Source organism: Bos indicus x Bos taurus, chromosome 23 (genome assembly GCF_003369695.1).
Source record: "Bos indicus x Bos taurus breed Angus x Brahman F1 hybrid chromosome 23, Bos_hybrid_MaternalHap_v2.0, whole genome shotgun sequence".
Taxonomy (NCBI): Eukaryota; Metazoa; Chordata; class Mammalia; order Artiodactyla; family Bovidae; genus Bos; species Bos indicus x Bos taurus.
In genome coordinates, this window is record NC_040098.1 from 5984949 (window position 1) to 6004175 (window position 19227).

General features: G+C 37.3%; 1 protein-coding gene across 5 annotated transcripts in view; it reads left to right on the top strand.

Moving 5' to 3' along the window:
- The window catches only part of HMGCLL1 (3-hydroxymethyl-3-methylglutaryl-CoA lyase like 1), a 201344-nt gene that overhangs the window by 129528 nt on the left and 52589 nt on the right, over positions 1-19227 (top strand). For all 5 annotated transcript variants that reach the window (XM_027524559.1, XM_027524557.1, XM_027524558.1 and 2 more), the window contains one exon: positions 1356-1544. In XM_027524559.1, coding sequence (XP_027380360.1) covers positions 1356-1544 — 189 coding nt within the window. The remainder of the gene's footprint in view (positions 1-1355; positions 1545-19227) is intronic.

The following is a 19227-nucleotide window of genomic DNA, read 5'->3' on the forward strand; positions in this document are numbered from 1 at the left end:
TGAGGCCCTTCCTGTTTGACAGATCTAGGTCAATTTCCTTTGCTCCAAGCTCTTAGAATCTTGTTTCTTTGTTCTGAAATTATTATTTTAGCTGTGTTTACACATTCCCGAGTGGAATTGATTAGGGTCTGTCCTCACTTGGCTCCAGACTCCATAATACCATGAGCCTGGACATCTGCACCCCTGTCGTATCCCACCATGCAGGGCAGCATCTGGAGTAAAGCAGGCACTGAAGACTAACCTCAGGCATGAGTTTGGGGGTGACCAGGTGTCTGATTTTGCACAAAGTGATTTTTGTATATTCTCATTTCATTTTTACAACCAAACATTTCAACACTGACTTCACCTTATTATTATTATTTCAAAAAGTTAAGTAGTAAGGCTTAGAAAATGTGCTGTATAAAGATGTTTTATTGTTTATATTTTACAGAACAGAGACTGGGGCTTCAAAAACTTCATCTGCTGCCCAGCATCACATGAGGAGCATAGATGAGGTTTAAATCTAGGCCTGTGGGGTTGCACAAGCTGTGTCTTTGTCAGCATACCATGCTGCCTTAAAGCAAATTCATATTTCTCTTTGAAAGTAATATTATTATTTGACTTGAAGGGAACTTGAAATTTACTAGGCTCAATATCATCTGTTTATGAGCTAGAAATTTTAAGACAAAAATATTAAGTGTCTGTATCAATTACAAAGTTACTTGATTGATATCTCTTGACTGCTAGTTTAATAGCTTGAGGAATACTATTAATAGTTTCAAAGTAAATTTCTGATACTTTTGTTAGATTAAAAGGCTGAGAAAATAAGTCTCCCATTATTGAAATTGTAACTTATAATTTTATCATTGAACATACAGTTACACAGATAGATATGGTTCTAAGGCAAACTTGAATGTTAAATTTCTGATACTTTTGTTAGATTAAAAGGCTGAGAAAATAAGTCTCCCATTATTGAAATTGTAACTTATAATTTTATCACTGAACATAGTTACACAGATAGATATGGTTCTAAGGCAAACTTGAATGTTAGAAACAAGTATCAATGGACATGAGTTTGAGCAAACTCTGGGAGACAGTCAGTGAAGGACAGGAAGCCTGGTGTGCGCAGTTCCTGGGGTTGCAAAGAGTCAGACACAACTTAGTGACTGAGCAACAACAGAAATGTCATTCAAAGTTTTATCTAATGTTTGGGATTCACGAGCAACGAAAAAGACTAGAAAACTAAAATATATGTTTTCTATGAATACGTGTGTGATTTTAGTTGTGATGTTTATCTCTAGATTATGTTTCCTAAGGAACAATGGGAGTTGAGTCCATGGATTTCCATTGTTTTACTTGCTTGCTTTTCCTGGTAGGTATCTAAAAGACTGTATGGCATGGGCTGTTACGAGATATCCCTGGGAGATACAATTGGAGTGGGAACTCCAGGAAGCATGAAGAAGATGTTGGAAAGTGTCATGAAAGAAATTCCACCCAGGGCTCTTGCTGTTCATTGTCATGACACCTACGGACAAGCCTTAGCAAATATCCTCACGGCCCTTCAGGTATTCTGTGTGTGTGTGTAAAGGTGTGTATACTTATTTGGCATACAAATGTATTAAGAACTTTAGTGAGATAATATTTATAAATTGCTAAGAATATAACATTTAAACAGTAGTCCACACACAGCACACACTCAGGAAATATTTGTCAATTTGCACATGCTGTTTTGGGCAATGGTGTCTCATTACAGTTCATTTGATTTGGTAAGATCCCTGAATTTGTTCTTTTAAAAAGCATTAATATTCTCAGGGCTATGTCTGTTTCTTTCAGCTCTCACTTGCTCTCGGCCTTCCTGAAAAATGATGGCGTTTTGGGGGGTTCAAAGCACAGAGACAGTAGCACATACTGTTGTAATCATGTAACATATGCTCTTTTGGATAATTTGGTGCTCTGTGGTGAGGAAATATGGTGCTGAAATATAGACTATTTCGTTTAAGATGTTTTCCTGTTGTTGGCAAGCATCCTTTTGAAAGAACCCCTGGTTTTTATCAAGTATATTCTGATCAAAATCAAGAGATTTAGAAAGTTGGAGGATCCAGAATTGCTTATTAAATTCTAATGGCACCTCAGTTCTTTTTAATGTATTAATTGAAAAGAACACATAAATTGCACTTTAAAATATTTATCATTGAATCAGTGTTATTTCTTAAACTTGACTAAAAATAGATTCACTGGACGTTCTTTGAACCTAAGATTTTGACAACTAAAGATAAGAGTGTCTGAAAGCTTTTTGGTGAGGCTGGAAATCAATGCCTGAAGCTTAATGTCACTGTCCTGCAGTGCGCAGTTGTTTGGCAGAAGTTAAAAAAACCCTGTGAAGATCAAGCCCCACAAGGGCTTATTTGGACTTTGTAACATATGTGCACAAATCCTTATTTATCCTCTGGAAGCAGGCAAGGAACACTGTATTGAATTAGAAGAAAAAATGATATCCCATGGACTTTGGGGCGTGGGAATTTTGACAATTTTCTTTCTCTTTTCCAGTTTCTAAAACAATAGAAAACTAGGCACTGCTTCAGGATTCTGTGTTCAGCTGCAACTGTAACTTATTAAGTGTTCCTCACCAGCAAGTTCCTGGAGAGGTCTGTGTATGTGTGTGTGTGTGTGTGCATGTTTTTCTGTGTGTCTCTCTCATTTCGTATATGGATATATCCTTTTTGAGTTATATTTTGTTCATGTACCATATTTATTGCATAATGAGTGATACCTTAGTTTGAGGGAATCCAGGGCTACATTGAAAATTTTGGAAACCCAAACACCTAATATTTAAAGTTTATGCCTCTTGAAAAATGCTCCTGTGTGAACTATTGCTGTTGGCCGATTGTGACTGTGACAGTTAGGAAGGCCTATCTGAGGAGTTTAAAATCAGATACAAAGAATGAGAAAAGGGACTTACCTGGTGGTTCACTGGCTAAGACTCCATAGTCCCACTGCAAAGGGTACAGGCTCAATCTCTGGTCTGCGAACTGAGATCTTACATGCTGGGGGTTTTGGCAGAATAGAAAAAAAAAAAAAGAATGAAAAGAAAGTAACCTCAATCAGGGGAGTGTGGGGGGTGGGGGCATCAGTGTGTGGAAAGAATGTTCAAGCAGATGAAACACCACTCGGGCAAAAGGCCTTGGAGAGGAAGATGATGTCCCAGGAGCTCTAATAATGTTATTCAGGGGGAAGCTGAGCTCTATAATATTTGCTGAGTTAGTTGAGCTGCAAAGTCTCCATTTACAAAGAGATGAGAGCTCCATTTCTGGAGCATTTGCCCATCCATCCTATAACAGCCATAAGGGGTGCGGGTGTAGAAAGAACACTTGGCCCAAGCAAGATGGGGAGCAAAGGTCAGAACCTGACCCCCACCAAATACCACATTCTCAGTCAAAAAGGATGAACCAGCAAAACTCCCAGCTCACAGAGGGAGAAGGCGGCAAGCATAGTCATTCTCAAGGCCTTGGCTCTGAGTAAGGGAGAAATACACAAGCTCCCTTTACACTTCCTAGCTTGTTGGCTCTGATGTGGATTTAGGATTCAAATTCACATTGCCTGCAGAATGTGAAAGACCCGAGCAGATGAGTGGCTGTGGATTAGTAATACCTATAGGTGTCAGGAAGAATATAAATCTTGTCAGAAGGAACATATCTTAAATTTAAGCTGAACTGTTTGGAACCTGTGTGTATGTACATCTGTGTGTGTCTTTGTGTGTGTATATGCGTGTGTCTATGTCTGTGTGTGTAGGTGTCTATGTATGTATGTGTTTGTGTGTGTATGTGTGTGCGTGTGTCTGTGTGTGAATGGATATGTGTGTGTGTGTCAGGGGAAGGGTGGATATTCTGCTCTGCTCTTGTACATGTTAGTAGGGGGCATGTCCTCAAGCACTGGGCATTGTGTGTTTTGTCCCCTTACTGTGTGCCCAAGCTCCAAGTATATGTGGGAGGCGAGGGGCGAGGAAAGTGCGCTTGGAGCCTGGCGGGGGCCTCAGCCCGGAACTTGACGTGGAGTCAGTGTGTAAGCAGACAGAGGAGAGGGTCAGAGCGGCTTCTGTAAGAAGCACTGTGCAGCCCGAGTGGCCGGTTCAAATGAACTTTTGAGGAAATGGTCAGAAAGCAGAGCCCTGCTGGGGGAGCTCAGCCCTCGAGCTGGAGAGTTTCTCTCTGCTGCTGTCCACTCTCCAACAGTGGCATGCAGTTTGGTAAGCCAGTGACAGCGTGAACTATATACGCTCCTTTCTCTTTGAATCTGCGTGTAGCTGAGACACTGTCAGTATTTTGGGAGGTCTGTGTTCATCTAGACGTGGACTGTCTTTGCAAACCCACGTGTCCTGGTCCCCCAGCAGCACTGAGTAAGACAGAGTCAGCCTGGACCCCTCCCCGTTTCCTGTATCTTGTCTCCTCCCCAGTAAAAGCAGCAGCAACAACAATAACTAGGGTTACCTTGAGTGGAGGAGAAAAAATATGCCTTAGGAGAAAAAGCTGCCAGTGTTTAAATAGAAGGGAAATCAGAGAAAGTTCCACTTCATTATGAAGCAGGCAAACTTTGGCTTCAGGAAGCACTGGCCATACTTCATTCTTTAAAATGGAAATCTTTGAAGTGGCTTCTAGTCAAATTGGTGGTACATGTGGAGTGGATATCATTTGCTTTAATTTAAGGGTTGAGAAACAGTTTACAGTGCTCCAAACTGGAAGTTAAGATGATGGCATGGAGACGTGCAGTGAGTGGAAACTTGGCCACGATGGTCGGAAACAAATGAGAGTTATAAATGGAACATCCCCCCTTGGTCTGGAAAGCACATACTAATCATGTAATAGAGGGATCTTTCTTGGCTTCCCAGGTTTTATTGTATTTTTTATTATTTAAACAGACTTACAGGACTGTACATGCTTGTAGAGGAGTCAAGAATTCATAATTATCAGATATTCTTTAATATAGAGAAATAATTGAGACTATAGATTTGAGTGCGGGATATTTATAACCACCCAAACCCAAAAGAGCAAGAAAATGAGGTGACAAAACGTACTGCATTTCACTAATGGAAGAAACATACATAGCCCAATATACTTGTCTTAACTTTTATGTAAAAAGTGAGTCTCACCCTTCTGCATATTCCCAAGTACCTAAGTAAAACACCAGTGAACAAATTATTTAATCTACTTAAGACTAAACAATTGCACAGTCTCTGTTTTTCCCCACTCAGATGATTTGAGTCTTCATAACTGGGTAAAACAGAGTAAAAACAAATGAGTTCTAATACCACAAATAACAGAACCATATTAATTGGTAGCAAAGATAGTAGAACAGGCAATATTTAGCTTTGCCCTAAAGAAATACAATTTGCCTTTTTTTCTCTTAAACTTAATATACATTTAGCTAATGTGCCTTTCTTCATGATGTTTTCCATATGTTGATTATTCTCTTTTAGAAAAACCAAATCATTTACCTAATTTTTACAATAAAGCGTTCTTTTCTTCATATTGACTCTCACTAAACTGCATTTAAATGCTACCAAACAGCAAATATGTCCTCATGTAATTGATTCTTGAGGTTCTCAAAGAAAATTTTTTAGATTCCAAATTCCCTTCTCAGTTCTATACCTATAGAATGTGTGCAATGATTTATATATCCTCAGATTTTGCAAAACTGAGATGAGGTGCAGAGTTTCTAGAACACTGGTCTTGATAACAGTGCATGTGGTGAATACTTCATATTATTACAGTCATTGCAATTAAAACTATTCCTACTGCCGATAATTAATAACCATAATAATAACCTTTATTACTCAAAGAGCCAGAGGACAAAGCACTGCCTTACAAATGTATACATTTGTAAATACATGCTTTAGGTATTGTTCATTTATTCAACATCTATTAAAGAGCTAAGTAGAAATCAGTGAGCAAGAAAGAAAATAAAAAGTTGCAAACTGGATGCCCCTACAGAGGTTTTACGAAATACATCATTAATTTATTCAACAAATATTCATTTTATTAGACACCATTTTAGATACTCGATTCAGATATAAAATCTCTGAGCCATCCTGCTATGGAGAAAAATGTTTTAGTTTAACTCAGTACCTCCAGAAGCATTTTGAGTAGGAAATAGTTTTTTTTTGGGGGGGGGGATTTCTTTTGTCTTTTATTTGTTTGCTTTTTGCTACACAATTGTCTTCCTCCAGTATAGTATTATGTTGAAAAATATTTTCAGGTGGAATGAGGTGTAGGTTATCATAAAAAAATGAATAAATAATAAAGTAATTAGAATCCAGTTAAAAATATTTTATAAAAAGAAGTGGAAAAAAGAAATAAAAGCGGTCAACTAACTTTATAAATCAACTATACCTCAATTAAAAAGTACTTTTAAGAACAAAATAAGCAAATAAAAGAGAACAAGGAGTCCAGCAAAAGTTTAGTACAGTTCAGCTTTTGAGCGTGTGTAATCAGGGCTTTGAGCTATAACGTCAGTAAGAAAAGATGGATAAAGTTCCTTTCTATTATTATTATTTTTTTTGTTTTTTTTGCCAGTGGCTGGATTGCTTGAATCAGTGATGAAAAATAAGGAAACATGAATGATTTTGTTTTGTTTCTCTCCAACATCTTTTTATTAATATAGATATCTCTCTGATTTTGACTATAGGTCATCAGGTGAGATGGTATGGAATATACCTATGTGTATGTGTGTATATATATATATGTATATAATATTCCTATTCTATATCCAGATATTGAAGGGGGCAGTTAGAAAAAACTCCTTCTGAGCTAGGCATTTTAAACTGGAATTCGGGTAATCGATATTTAAAAATAGCATGCGTGAATTTGGTTCTAATATGCTAAACATGAACGCATTTAATCTTTATGTAGTGGGTTGCATTTAGATTATAAGCCTGAAACTCACCAAGAAAGAGTAGATGGCCTAAAAGTCTCTGTCTCTCCCAAGACAGTTAATCCAAGCTGGTCAGGTAAGCAAATGTAAAAATTTATTACTGTTGGTGGGGATTAGGGCCAGGTGTGACTCTTGCTGTGATGTAAGAAATGAAAATTTCAGAACCTTTTTGAGCATCTCTCTAATTCATTCCGTAAATGTCTCATCCAGTTGTTTTAATCTTGTTTTTAATATCTTATTTTCAACCAAGTATTTGTCACATCTTTCTTCAAACAACTGTCTTTAATTTGGAAATCTTGCTGTTTTGCTCTGTTGTTCATAGAAAAACACAATAAGCTTTTTAAAAAATATCTTTAATGTTTCTTTTTTCTTAATCTTTCTCTCATGAAAATTTCTACTTACAAGGAAACTTGTATATACACTCTTGCCCATTAATGTAACTTGACACCGATTTTTTTCTCAAAAATATTGGTTTGAAATTCGTCAATTTGGTATTGAACATAAAGTAGTATTATTCTCATGCCTGTCTTTTGGTTTATTGTAATGTAATCAATTAATAGTTATAGGCTCAGCACTAACAACAAAACAAGTGTGCACACACACATACACACACACACACACACAGACAATTAGAACCACTGATACATATAATAACCAAAATTCAAGAATTCTTTACCTTTATTGTTTGAAAATTTTTCTCATATACTGCCATATATTCTAGTTATAAGCTTGAATAACACATTCTAGTTCTGGGAGTGGTATACACTATTAGCTCACACTGGTTCATTTTTAAAATAATCATTTTAGAATATTAGCATTAATAGTATCTATAAACGTTAGATTGAAGACCAAAAGACAACAGGGGAAGAGGGCCAAGTCGAACATGTGGAATCCCAGACTGGAAGCTACAAAGTTGTTTTCTTTCCCACATATTTATAAATCTCTTCAATGTAGCACAGACTATAAAACAGAAATTATGTCATCAAAAATGACCGTTTATAATTATTTTATGAATTATTTTAGAATGCTTATTTAACCAAAAACATATTAACTGCTGTTAATAAATCACGCTTATTAATCATGTTAATAAATCATGTCATCCTGTTCGTGACGCCAGTTGTCTCGCTGTATCTCACTGTGCACACTGTTCGTTGAACGCGGGGTAGACGAGGTGCCAGCTCAGAGGCTGGAAGATGAGCGGAGCCATAGGAATGCAGACAGGTTTATTCTCTGCTGGCCGGCACAGCAGCCATAGCAATATTCTTTCGTGGCTGCCGCAGCAACCCCAGCAGCAGACGTGCGGTATTCTCTTCTCGCGTGGCTGACCGCACGGACACAGCCGTGACACAGCAGTAATACGCCACCACTTTCTAGGTGGAGCTCACATGCATGCGTGCTGCACACAGCCCGTGACCAAGCCAGTACCTCCTGATGTGCATGTGCAGTGCTAGATTATAAATGATCCCAGCTGTTACACAGTCATTATTTATGAAATGAGAGGAGAGCCTGAACACACCACCTTGGCCAATTTGCTCTCTCCCTACAAATACCTTCTGTGTGATAGTCTGTCTGCTATTAGGAATGAGAAAAGCAAAACAAAACAAAAAAGGAATGAGAGACAAAAATGCAGGATAAAATACCATCCTATTTATTATTTTTTCATATATCAAAAAATGTGGGAACCATGGCAAATTGCTTAGGAAATGAGTCAGATTATTGTTACATAATTTACATTTGCTATTTTCACCTAGGTTACATTGGTAAATTATCCTGACTTAAAAATCAGCAAGAATTATAAGAACTGTAATAATTAGGATATGATTATATATTTCTTTTGAAAGACTTCAAATTAAATAAAACTATTTTTGTAGTAATTGTTTTTTCCACCTTTATTGAGATATCATTGACATACATTGCTGCGTAAGTTTAAGGTATCCGGCGTAATAGTTTTACTTAAATATGTTGTGAGATGATTATAGCAATGCACTTGGTTAGCATCCATCATCGCATATAAAAAGTAAAAGCAAAAAAGGAAAAAAAATTGCTTGTTATGAGAATTTTTAGGATTTACTCTAGCACCTTTCAGATATATCGTACAGCAGTGGTAACTATAGTCATATCTACATTTCAGCCCTAGTAATTATTTACCTTACGCCTGGAAGGTGCTACATTTTTACTACCTTCCTCCAAGTTTTTTTCTCCCCACAGTGACTCTGACCTGTTTTTCTCTCAGTTTGGTGGGGTTTTTGTTTGTTTTGGTTTCTTTGGTTTTTAGATTCCACCGTGAGAACATACACGCCTCTATGTGACTCACTCTAGTTGGCGTAATGCCATCAAGGTCTGCCTATGTTTTGCAAATGGCAGGGTTTCATAGTTTTATTTGTGAGTGAATTATTATTCCAATATAAATATATGTAATATTATATGTATATTATATATATACACACTATACTGTACATTTTATATCACATATTAATATATAAAATAATTAGGTCATTTTATATATAAATAAATACTTTAAATTATTTAAATAAATACTTGGAGAAAGTAAAGTCGCTCAGTCGTGTCTGACTCTTTGCCACCCCATGGGATTTTCCAGGCAAGTGTACTGGAGTGGGGTGCCATTGCCTTCTCTGACAGAATATGTACTAAATTATAATTCTTATATATAGTCATAAATATAATTAATTCAATATTTTACTTAATTTTATTATATTTTTATATTTTATATATTATATCCAGTATATTTAACATATATAATATACAAATAATATATTAATAATATATAAATGTATAGTATGCATATATGCTATATTATATATATTGAATACATAGAATATAATTTATATAATGTTTATATATTGCATGCTAAGTTGCTTCAGTCTTGTCTGACTCTTTGCGACCTTGTGGACTGTAGCCTGCCAGTATCCTCTGTCTATGTAATTCTCCAGGTGAGGATACTGGAGTGGGTTGCCATGCACTCCTCCAGGGGATCTTCCTGACCCAGGAATTGAACCCATGTCCTATGTCTCTTTGTCTCCTGAATTAGTAGGCAGGTTCTTAACCACTAGCTCCAATATTTATATATTATGTAGTATATATAATATATTTATATAAGTATAAATGTATTTCTATATTGAATATTATATAATATCTCTATATTGCATAGTATATAATCCAGGAGTATATCATGTAAAATATATAACTATATAATATTTCATTGTGTATATTTATATATATTTATATATATATATATATATATATAGCTCAACTTTTAAATTTTTTCATCCATCAGTGGACACTTAGTTTCCATGCTTTGACTATTGATAATAATACTGCAGTGAACTTGGAGGTGCAAATATCTTTTCAACTTACATTTTTATTTCTTTTGGATGTTTTCAGATGTAGAACCCCCTGATCACACAGTAGCCCTATTTTAAATTTTTTGAGGATTCCCCATACTTTTTTGTGTAGTATCTGTACCAGTTTATAAATCTACCGGTAGTGCACAAGGGTTCCTTTTACTCCACATCCTCACCAGCATTTGCTGTCTCTTCTTTTTTTGCTGATTATCACTCTAAAATGTTTAAGGTGATAACTCAAAGTGATTTTTATTTCCCTAATGACCATAGATTTTAAACATCTTTTCATTTAGTTGCTCAGTCATTCATTTGTGTCCTACTCTTAGACCTCATGGACTGCAGTGCAGCAGGTTGCCCTGTTCTTTGCCACTGCCCAGAGCTTGCTCAAACTCATGTCCGTTGAGTTGGTCACACCATCCAAACAGCTCATCCTCTGTCATCCCCTTCTTCTGCTGCCTTCAATCTTTCTCAGTGAGTCGGCTCTTCACATCAGGTGGCCAAAGTATTGGAGCTTCAGCTTCAGCATCAGTCCTTCTAATGAATATTCAGGGTAGATTTTCTTTAGGATTGATTGGTTTGATATCCTTTATGTCCAAGGGACTCTCAAGAGTCTTCTCCAACACCACAGTTTGAAAGCATCATTTCTTCGGCACTCAGTCTTCTTTATGGTCCAACTCTCACATCCATACGTGACTACTGGAAAAACCATGGCTTTGACTAGACAAACCTCTGTAGACAAAGTAATGTCTCTGCTTTTTAATATGCTGTCTAGGCTTGTCATCGGAGAAGGCAATGGCACCCCACTCCAGTACTCTTGTCTGGAAAATCCTATGGATGGAGGACCCTGGTGGGCTGTAGTCCATGGGGTCACTAAGAGTCGGACACGACTGAGCAACTTCACTTTCACTTTTCACTTTCATGCATTGGAGAAGCAAATGGCAACCCACTCCAGTGTTCTTGCCTGGAGAATCCCAGGGATGGGGGAGCCTGGTGGGCTGCCGTCTATGGGGTCACACAGAGTCGGACACGACTGAAGCGACTTAGCAGCAGCAGCAGGCTTGTCATTATATTTCTTACAAGGAGGAAGCATCTTTTTAATTTCATGGCTGCAGTCACTGTCCCCATTTACTATTCACAAATCATCTTTGGATAAATGTCTATTCAGATCTTTTGCCCATTTTTAAAATGGGCGTATTTGGAATTTTTGCTATTGAGTTCTATGAGTTTTTCAGTTATACATATATATGTATATGTATTCACACCTATATATATATTGTGTGTGTGTGTGTGTGTGTGTGTATTCTTTTTCAAATAGTTTCCTTTCTATACAGTAAGTGCTTGTTGTTTATCTATTTTATGTATACTAATGTGTGTGTGCTAATCTTCAACTCCCATTTATCCCTCCCCTGTCCTTTCCGCTTTGGTAACCATTACTTTGTTTTTTCTATGTCCATGAGTCTGTTTCTGTTTTGTAAATAAGTTCATTTGCATCATTTTTTAGATTCCACATGTAAGTGTTATAATGTAATATTTTTCTTTCTGATTTGCTTCACTTAGTATGGTAATCTCTACGTACATCTATGGTATTGCAAATGGCATTGTTTCACTCTTTTTATGGCTGAGTAACATTCCATTGTATATATGTACCACATCTTCTTTATCTATGCTCCTGTAGATGGACACTTGGGTGGCTTCCATGTCTTAGCTAATGTAAGCATTGTTGCTGTGTACACTGGGGTGTGTGTTTAATTTTGTTATTTGGATTTAGGTGTCATATTCAAAAAAGTCAATGTCAAGAAGCATTTTTTCCTATGTTTTCTTCTGGAAATTTCATATTTTCAGATCTTATATTTAAATCTTTAATCCATTTCAAGTTAGTTTTTGTGAGTGATGTAAGACAGGGACCTTCTTTAATTCGATTACCTGTGAATATCCATTGTCCCAGTGCCATTTATTCAAAAGATGGCCCTTTCACCACTGAGTCTTCTTGGGTTGTTTGTTAAATATTGGTTGAACTTATATAGTTGGTTTATTTGGGGACTTTTTTGAAAATTAATTTATTTTTTATTGAAGGATAAATGCTTTACAGAATTTTGCTGTTTTCTGTCAAACCTCAACATGAATCAGCCATAGGTATACATATATCCCCTCCCTTTTGAAACCCCCTCCTATCTCCCTCCCCTAACCCAACCCTCTAGGTTGATCCAGAGCCCTTGTTTCAGTTTCCTGAGCCACACTGCAAATTCCTGAATCTCGATTCTGTTCTATTGATCTATTAGTCTTTTTTTTGTCAGTACCATACTGTTTACTAGGCATTCATACTATAACTTAAAATCAGGAAATATGATACCCTCTGTTTTGTTTTTCTTTCAAAGGATTGCTTTTCCTTTTTTGTTTCCATGTAAATTTTAGGACTTTTTTCCACTTCTATAAAAAATGTCATGGGAAACTTGATAGGAATTGCATTGAATTTATAGATAGCTTTTGGTAGTATTGTTATTTTAACAATATTAATTCTTCAATCTATGAACGTGGGAAACCTTTCCATTTATGTGTCTAAGAAATCTTTAGATTTCTTGAATCAATGTCTTGTAGTTTTCAGAGTAAAGATCTTTCACCTCCTTGTTAAGTTTATTCCTAATTATTTTTTGGTGAATGTTATTGTAAAATGGATGATGTTCTTTATTTACTTTTCAGATAATTTGTTTTTAGTGTACAGAAATGTTTCTGATTTTCTGCACATTAATTTTGTATCCTTCAACTTTAATAAATTTATTAATTACATTTAACTGGGCTTCCCACGTGGTGCTAGTGATAGAGAACACATCTGCCAATGCAGGAGACATAAGAGATGTGAGTTTGATCCCTGGATTGGGAAGATCTCCTGGAGAAGGGTATGGCAAACCACTCCAGTATTCTTGCCTGGAGAATCCCATGGACAGAGGAGCCTGGCAGGCTAAAGTCTATAAGGTTGCATAGTGTCAGACATGACTGAAGTGACTGAGCACACACAATTACATTTAGCAGATTTTTAGTGGAGTCTTTAGGATTTTCAATATGTAAAATCATATCACTGGCAAATAGAGATGGTTTTATTTCTTACCTTCCAATTCTGATATCTTTTCTTTTCCTTACCTGATTACTTTGGCAAGGACTTCCAGTACTATGTTGAATAAAAGTGGCAAGGATGAGGCTATGGATTAATTCCCTGCCTGGATATTGTAAGAGAAACCTCCCTACCCAATAATAGCTCTGCTCTGTGGAATATCTGCGTTGCCTGCCTGCTTCTCAGCTCCAGTCTTGCTAGGCTAAGCAACTGCTAAGTGTTCTCACTAGCCCTTCTCATCAGGTGGGCCCTAGGGTCACACTCTGAAGCTTGTTGGACTGTAACTCAGCTACCTTGTCTGGGGATGGGCAAATCAGATCCTTTTGTTGTTGCTGTTCCGTCACTAAGTCATGTCCAACTCTTTGTGACCCCGTGGACTGTAGGATGCCAGGCTTTTCTGTCCTCCACCATCTCCCAAAGTTTGCTCAAATTCATCCATTAAATCAATAATGCCATCTAACCATCTCATCCTCTGTCATCCCACTTGTCCTCCCGCCCTCAATCTTTCCTAGCTTTGGGACTTTTCCAGTGAGTTGGCTCATTGCATCAGGTAGCCAAAGAATTGGAACTTCAGCTTCAGCATCAGTCCTTTCAGTGAATATTCAGGGTTGATTTCCTGAATATTGACCGGTTTGACTGGTTTGATCTCCTTGCAGTCTAAGGAACTCTCAAGGCTCTTCTCCAGCACAATTCAAAAGCATCTGTTCTTTTGTGCTCAGCCTTATTTATGGACCAACTCTCACATCCGTACATGACTACTGGAACCCTTAGAGCCACCAAAACTCCTTGCTTGAGGATCTGACTCAGGAAGACCTACATCTGTCCTTTTCCCTGGTAAGATTGCAACAGGAACTTGGTTCCACAATTCAGCAAAATTGATGGCTGGTACTACTACTTAGATTCTGCAGGTAGGAACTTGAGCTGCCAAGACCCAAGTGCTATTGTTGCAAGCATCACCCACCCTCTTTTCTCTGTCATGGTCAGATTCCCAGTGAAGGATCTCTGAAGATTCTCCTGAAATCTCTGTGGAGCAAGGTCAGAACAGAGGTTCCTACAAAGTGATCCACAGCACTGAGTGGAGACTGGATGTTTCCCTGGGCTCTCTTTCCCACTGGAAGTGTCGTAGGCCTAGGGGGTACCTCTTGGCATAATGCTGCTCCAGCCTGGGGGACAGGCAAGGTGGTCAGTATGTAGCCACTTTTCTTACTATTGATGAGGTCTCTTTTCGTGTGGGTGGTGCAAAGGTGCTCAGCCTTTTCCTTGTGTTCTAGAATTCTCATAACTGTCTTGTCCATGAATAGTTGTTAGCTGTTTTTGGAAGGGGGGACAAAGTCAGGAATGACCTATGGTATCATTATGATGACATCACTCCTATTGGCTTTTAGTAGTTAGGAAATTGTATTGATTTTCAAATATTTGGAAAATATAAATTAGTACAAAGGAAAATGAATTACTTATAATCCTACCTCAGAGGGAGTATTAGTATTAGCTGTCAAAATAGGTCATTTTCATTTATATATGTATGAATATATATATGTGTGTGTGTGTGTGTACATATATATAATGTCTACGTGTATTTTATGGGCTTCCCAAGTGGTGCTCGTGGCAAAGAACCTGACTGCCGATGGAGGAGATGCAAGAATGTGATTTTGATCCCTGTATTGGGACGATCCGTTGGAGGAGAGCATGGCAACCCACTCCAGTATTCTTGCCTAGAGAATCCCATGAACAGAGGAGCCTGGTGGGCTATGGTCCATAGGATCACAAAGTGTTGGACTCAACTGAAGAGACTTAGCACGCATGCATGTATATCATATTTTATCACAGTATGCTTTATTATTTATTTATTATTATTTTATTCAATTGAAGGTTTGTGATAGTCCTTTGTTGAGCAAGTCCATTGGCGCCATTTTTCAACAGTTTTATATTTTAATGAAGGTATATACATGATCTTTTTTTAGACATAGTGCTATTGCGTTTGTAATAGCAACAGTACAGTGTAAATATTGTTTTTATGTGTATTAGGAAACCAAAACACTTGTGTGACTTGTTTCATTGCAATGTTTACTTTTTGTGGTGGTCTGGAACCTGCAGGATCTCTGAGGTCTGCCTCTTTCGTGTATGTGTGTGTGCGTGCGTGTGTGCATGTATATACAGAAAATGAAAGAATGATTGATAGCATGTTGAACTACATAAATCTGCGCTTCATGATTCCTATAACTCCCTCCCTTACATGTAGGCAGTTGGATATATAAGAATTGATTTGCGGAGAGAAGTCTATGCTAAAAATATGGATTTAGAAGTAGCAGTATTTGTTGTTATTTAGTCACTAAGGTAGCAGAATTTTGGTGGTGGTTTAGTCTCTAAGTCATGTCCGACTCTTGTGACCCCATGGACAGTAGCCTGCCAGGCTCCTCTGTCCATGGGATTCTCCAGGCAAGAATACTGGAGTGGGTTGCATTTCCTTCTCCAGGGGATGTTCCCGAAACAGGGATCGAGCCTGGGTCTCCTGCATTGCAGGTGGATTCTTTACTGGCTGAGCTGAGGGAAGCCCATATATAGAATTCAATTCCAAGGGATTCTTGAGATGATAGAGAGGAAGGAAAGAGCACCGTATATTTAATGACTAAGAGACAGAGAAAAGTAGATATTTAGGAGACAGAATAGTGACTCATGAGATGGGAGGAAACCAAGACTGTCTTGAGTGTGAGGCTCCTAAGGAAGAAGTCTGTCAAAAAAAGGAGGTGGCCCTCAGTGTAAGACGCTGGGTAAAGGAAAATGAAGACCAACAGTGATAATACTGTCTTCACTTTATGGCTTCTGGCTGCAGAATTTTGCTGAGAAGGAGCTTGAGTTCTTCAAAACTTTAGTACTTACATAACTTGATTACTCGGGGAAGGCGATAGCACCCCACTCCAGTACTCTTGCCTGGAAAATCCCATGGATGGAGGAGCCTGGTGGGCTGCAGTCCATGGGGTCGCTGAGGGTCGGACACAACTTGAGCGACTTCACTTTCACTTTTCAGTTTCACGCATTGGAGAAGGAAATGGCAACCCACTCCAGTGTTCTTGCCTGGAGAATCCCAGGGACAGGGGAGCCTGGTGGGCTGCCATCTATGGGGTCGCACAGAGTCAGACACAACTGAAGCGACTTAGCAGCAGCAGCAGCAACCTGATTACTGTCTTCTCTTTGACTTCATTTCTTATAATCAAATCTTTCACCCAACTGTACTATATTTTCATTCATGGGGCAAGATGAGAATCTATATTTTATATAAACACACTACTGTCACTTTATTGCATAACCTACTAGTTCTTCAGAGATACAAAATATTCAGCTATGACACATACTGTCTTGCTATATTCTTGAGTGGATCTCTAGAGTTTCTATGCTGTGACATTAGCTGATATTTTTTGAACTTTTAAACTATGTTTTACATGCATTATTTTATTTTGTCCTTGTAACAATCTTATAAATTAATTTTTTATACCTATAATTTTTTACATGAGGGAACTGTGGCTTTCCAAAGCTAGATTAGTTGCCCAAAGTCCTTTATCTGAAAGGTAGTAAAAGTCAATCCAATTTATTTTACCTCTTCCTATCTCTTTGATCATTTATTTTGTATAAGTACCATGGATTGGGGGCAGGAGGAGAAGGGGACGACAGAGGATGAGATGGCTGGATGGCATCACTGACTCGATGGACGTGAGTCTGAGTGAACTCCAGGAGTTGGTGATGGACAGGGAAGCCTGGCATGCTGCGATTCATGGGGTCGCGAAGAGTCGGACATGACTGAGTGACTGGACTGGACTGAACTGAACAGAACATACTTTTAATTAATATGACTTTATATTAGATTTCAAATCTAGTGTATTTGAATGTACAAATGTACAAATCTAATGTACAAATCTAATAGTATTGCATGACCCTTTTATGAGTCTTATTATGAAAGTGAAAGTGAAGTCGACCTGTCGTGTCTGACTCTTTTCGACCCCATGGACTGTAGCCTCCTCTGTCCATAGGACTCTCCAGGCAAGAATACTGGTGCGGGTTGCCATTTCCTTCTCCAGGGGATCTTCCCGAACCAGGGATCGAACCTGGGTCTCCTGCATTGCAGGCAGACACTTTACCCTCCGAGCCACCAGGGAAGCCCCTGAGTCTTATTATCAACCCTGTTAAATTATTTTATGTATTTATTTTATGTAATTGAATTTTAACTGAATTTGGCCCAAATTTCATCCCCCAAATATCTATTTTATTAAATATCTAGACTAATTTAGAGAGGATTGGTTTAAGAATATCATCTCCCCATTCAAGAAATTGGCAAGTTTTTCCTTTTGTTCATATTTTGGTTTGTATAAAAGTGAAATTTAGCGGTTTGTTTTTTTTTGTTTTTTTTTTTAATGTAGAAGGCCTACGAATTTTGGTTTCCTCCTTGGTTGAGAATCATTGTAATATTCTCTACTGTTTTTCTTCCTGATTTTGAATTGCTTCTTCCTGTGTTCTATCAATCTCTCTTCCTCCCTTCATTCAGAAATTATCACTCTCACATTAATGGTATAGTGGTGAGCTAAAGTATAACTGCCTTCCAGAAATTAATATAAACCTCACCAAGATTCATTAATTAATTAATAAATAAACCTCATCAAATTTCACAGTAGATTCTTATATTTAGTTGTGTTTGAAATGTTTAAATATATTCATATTAAATATGTGAATACCTTGAGCAATTTCTTTGGGAAAAAAGTTTTCTTGCAGGATATGGAAAATATGTTTATGACATCAATTTCCTGAGGTAAAAAAACGTTGAGGTTTGAATAGGATGCTTTGAGAATTAGATTATTTTACTTTGATCTCATAATAACAACAGATAACTAAATAAAGCTCACATTTCTTAGTAAAACATTTGCAGTTCAGTAAACATTCTTAAAGGAAACATTCGCTTCAGTAACCAAAACCCACTGTTTTCATTGAAGGCCCAAATTAAAAGAATACTGTTTCTATTCTGTAAGGAAAGAAAAATCTTATTTATTTTTCTATGTAGACATTTTGGAACATTTCCCCTTGAAATTACACAAGACTTTATAGATAACAGACCTGAGAGCAAAAAGAATCAGGATCCACATGAGCTGCAAGAAGACCAACAGTATTATCCATAACAAATCTACTAAAAAAGCATTAAAAACAGGGGGGATTCTTTTTGATTGCTAAGACAATGTCAATAAATAGATAAAGGCAATTTTCTGAAGTTTATCCTACTGTATTATTGCCTTTTCACTTAAAAATAGACATTAAGCTCCTTGATGACTAATAAGAGTCCTCCATGTATCTGAAATCATGTAAATTTAGAGAAAATTGTGATTTAGAAATGTTCCTGGGTTATGCAATGTAGTTATCACATTTAGTAAAAACCATGCTATTTTACTATAGAATCAGGGAACAAGAAATACGTTCCTGTCTGAAATTCCAGGTGAGTGATTCCATGCGTGGTCTAGCTGGGAAGACATACCAAATTTATAAGTGAAGATGAAACCACTTTTTCCTTAAGGAAATTTTTTGTGCTATAGAATGGAGGCAGAAGAAGAAAAGTCTCTCTTGGCCATTTGGCTTGAAATATACAATTGGAAGAGGATGTTAGTAAGGAAATTTCTCATGGCAACTGTGTGTGTTGTTTTTATCCTTCAATCTTGATGCAAAAAGTTAGATAAATAGGTATAAAAGCATTGATTACCTTCTTGTAAAAAGTCCTGCCTCACTATGGCTTTTCAAAAAGTGCCGACTTGATTATCAAAGTGAGTTCATATTCTGGCATGACAAAAATAGGCTGGAACTAAGTTGAAAATAGCCCAAGAAATA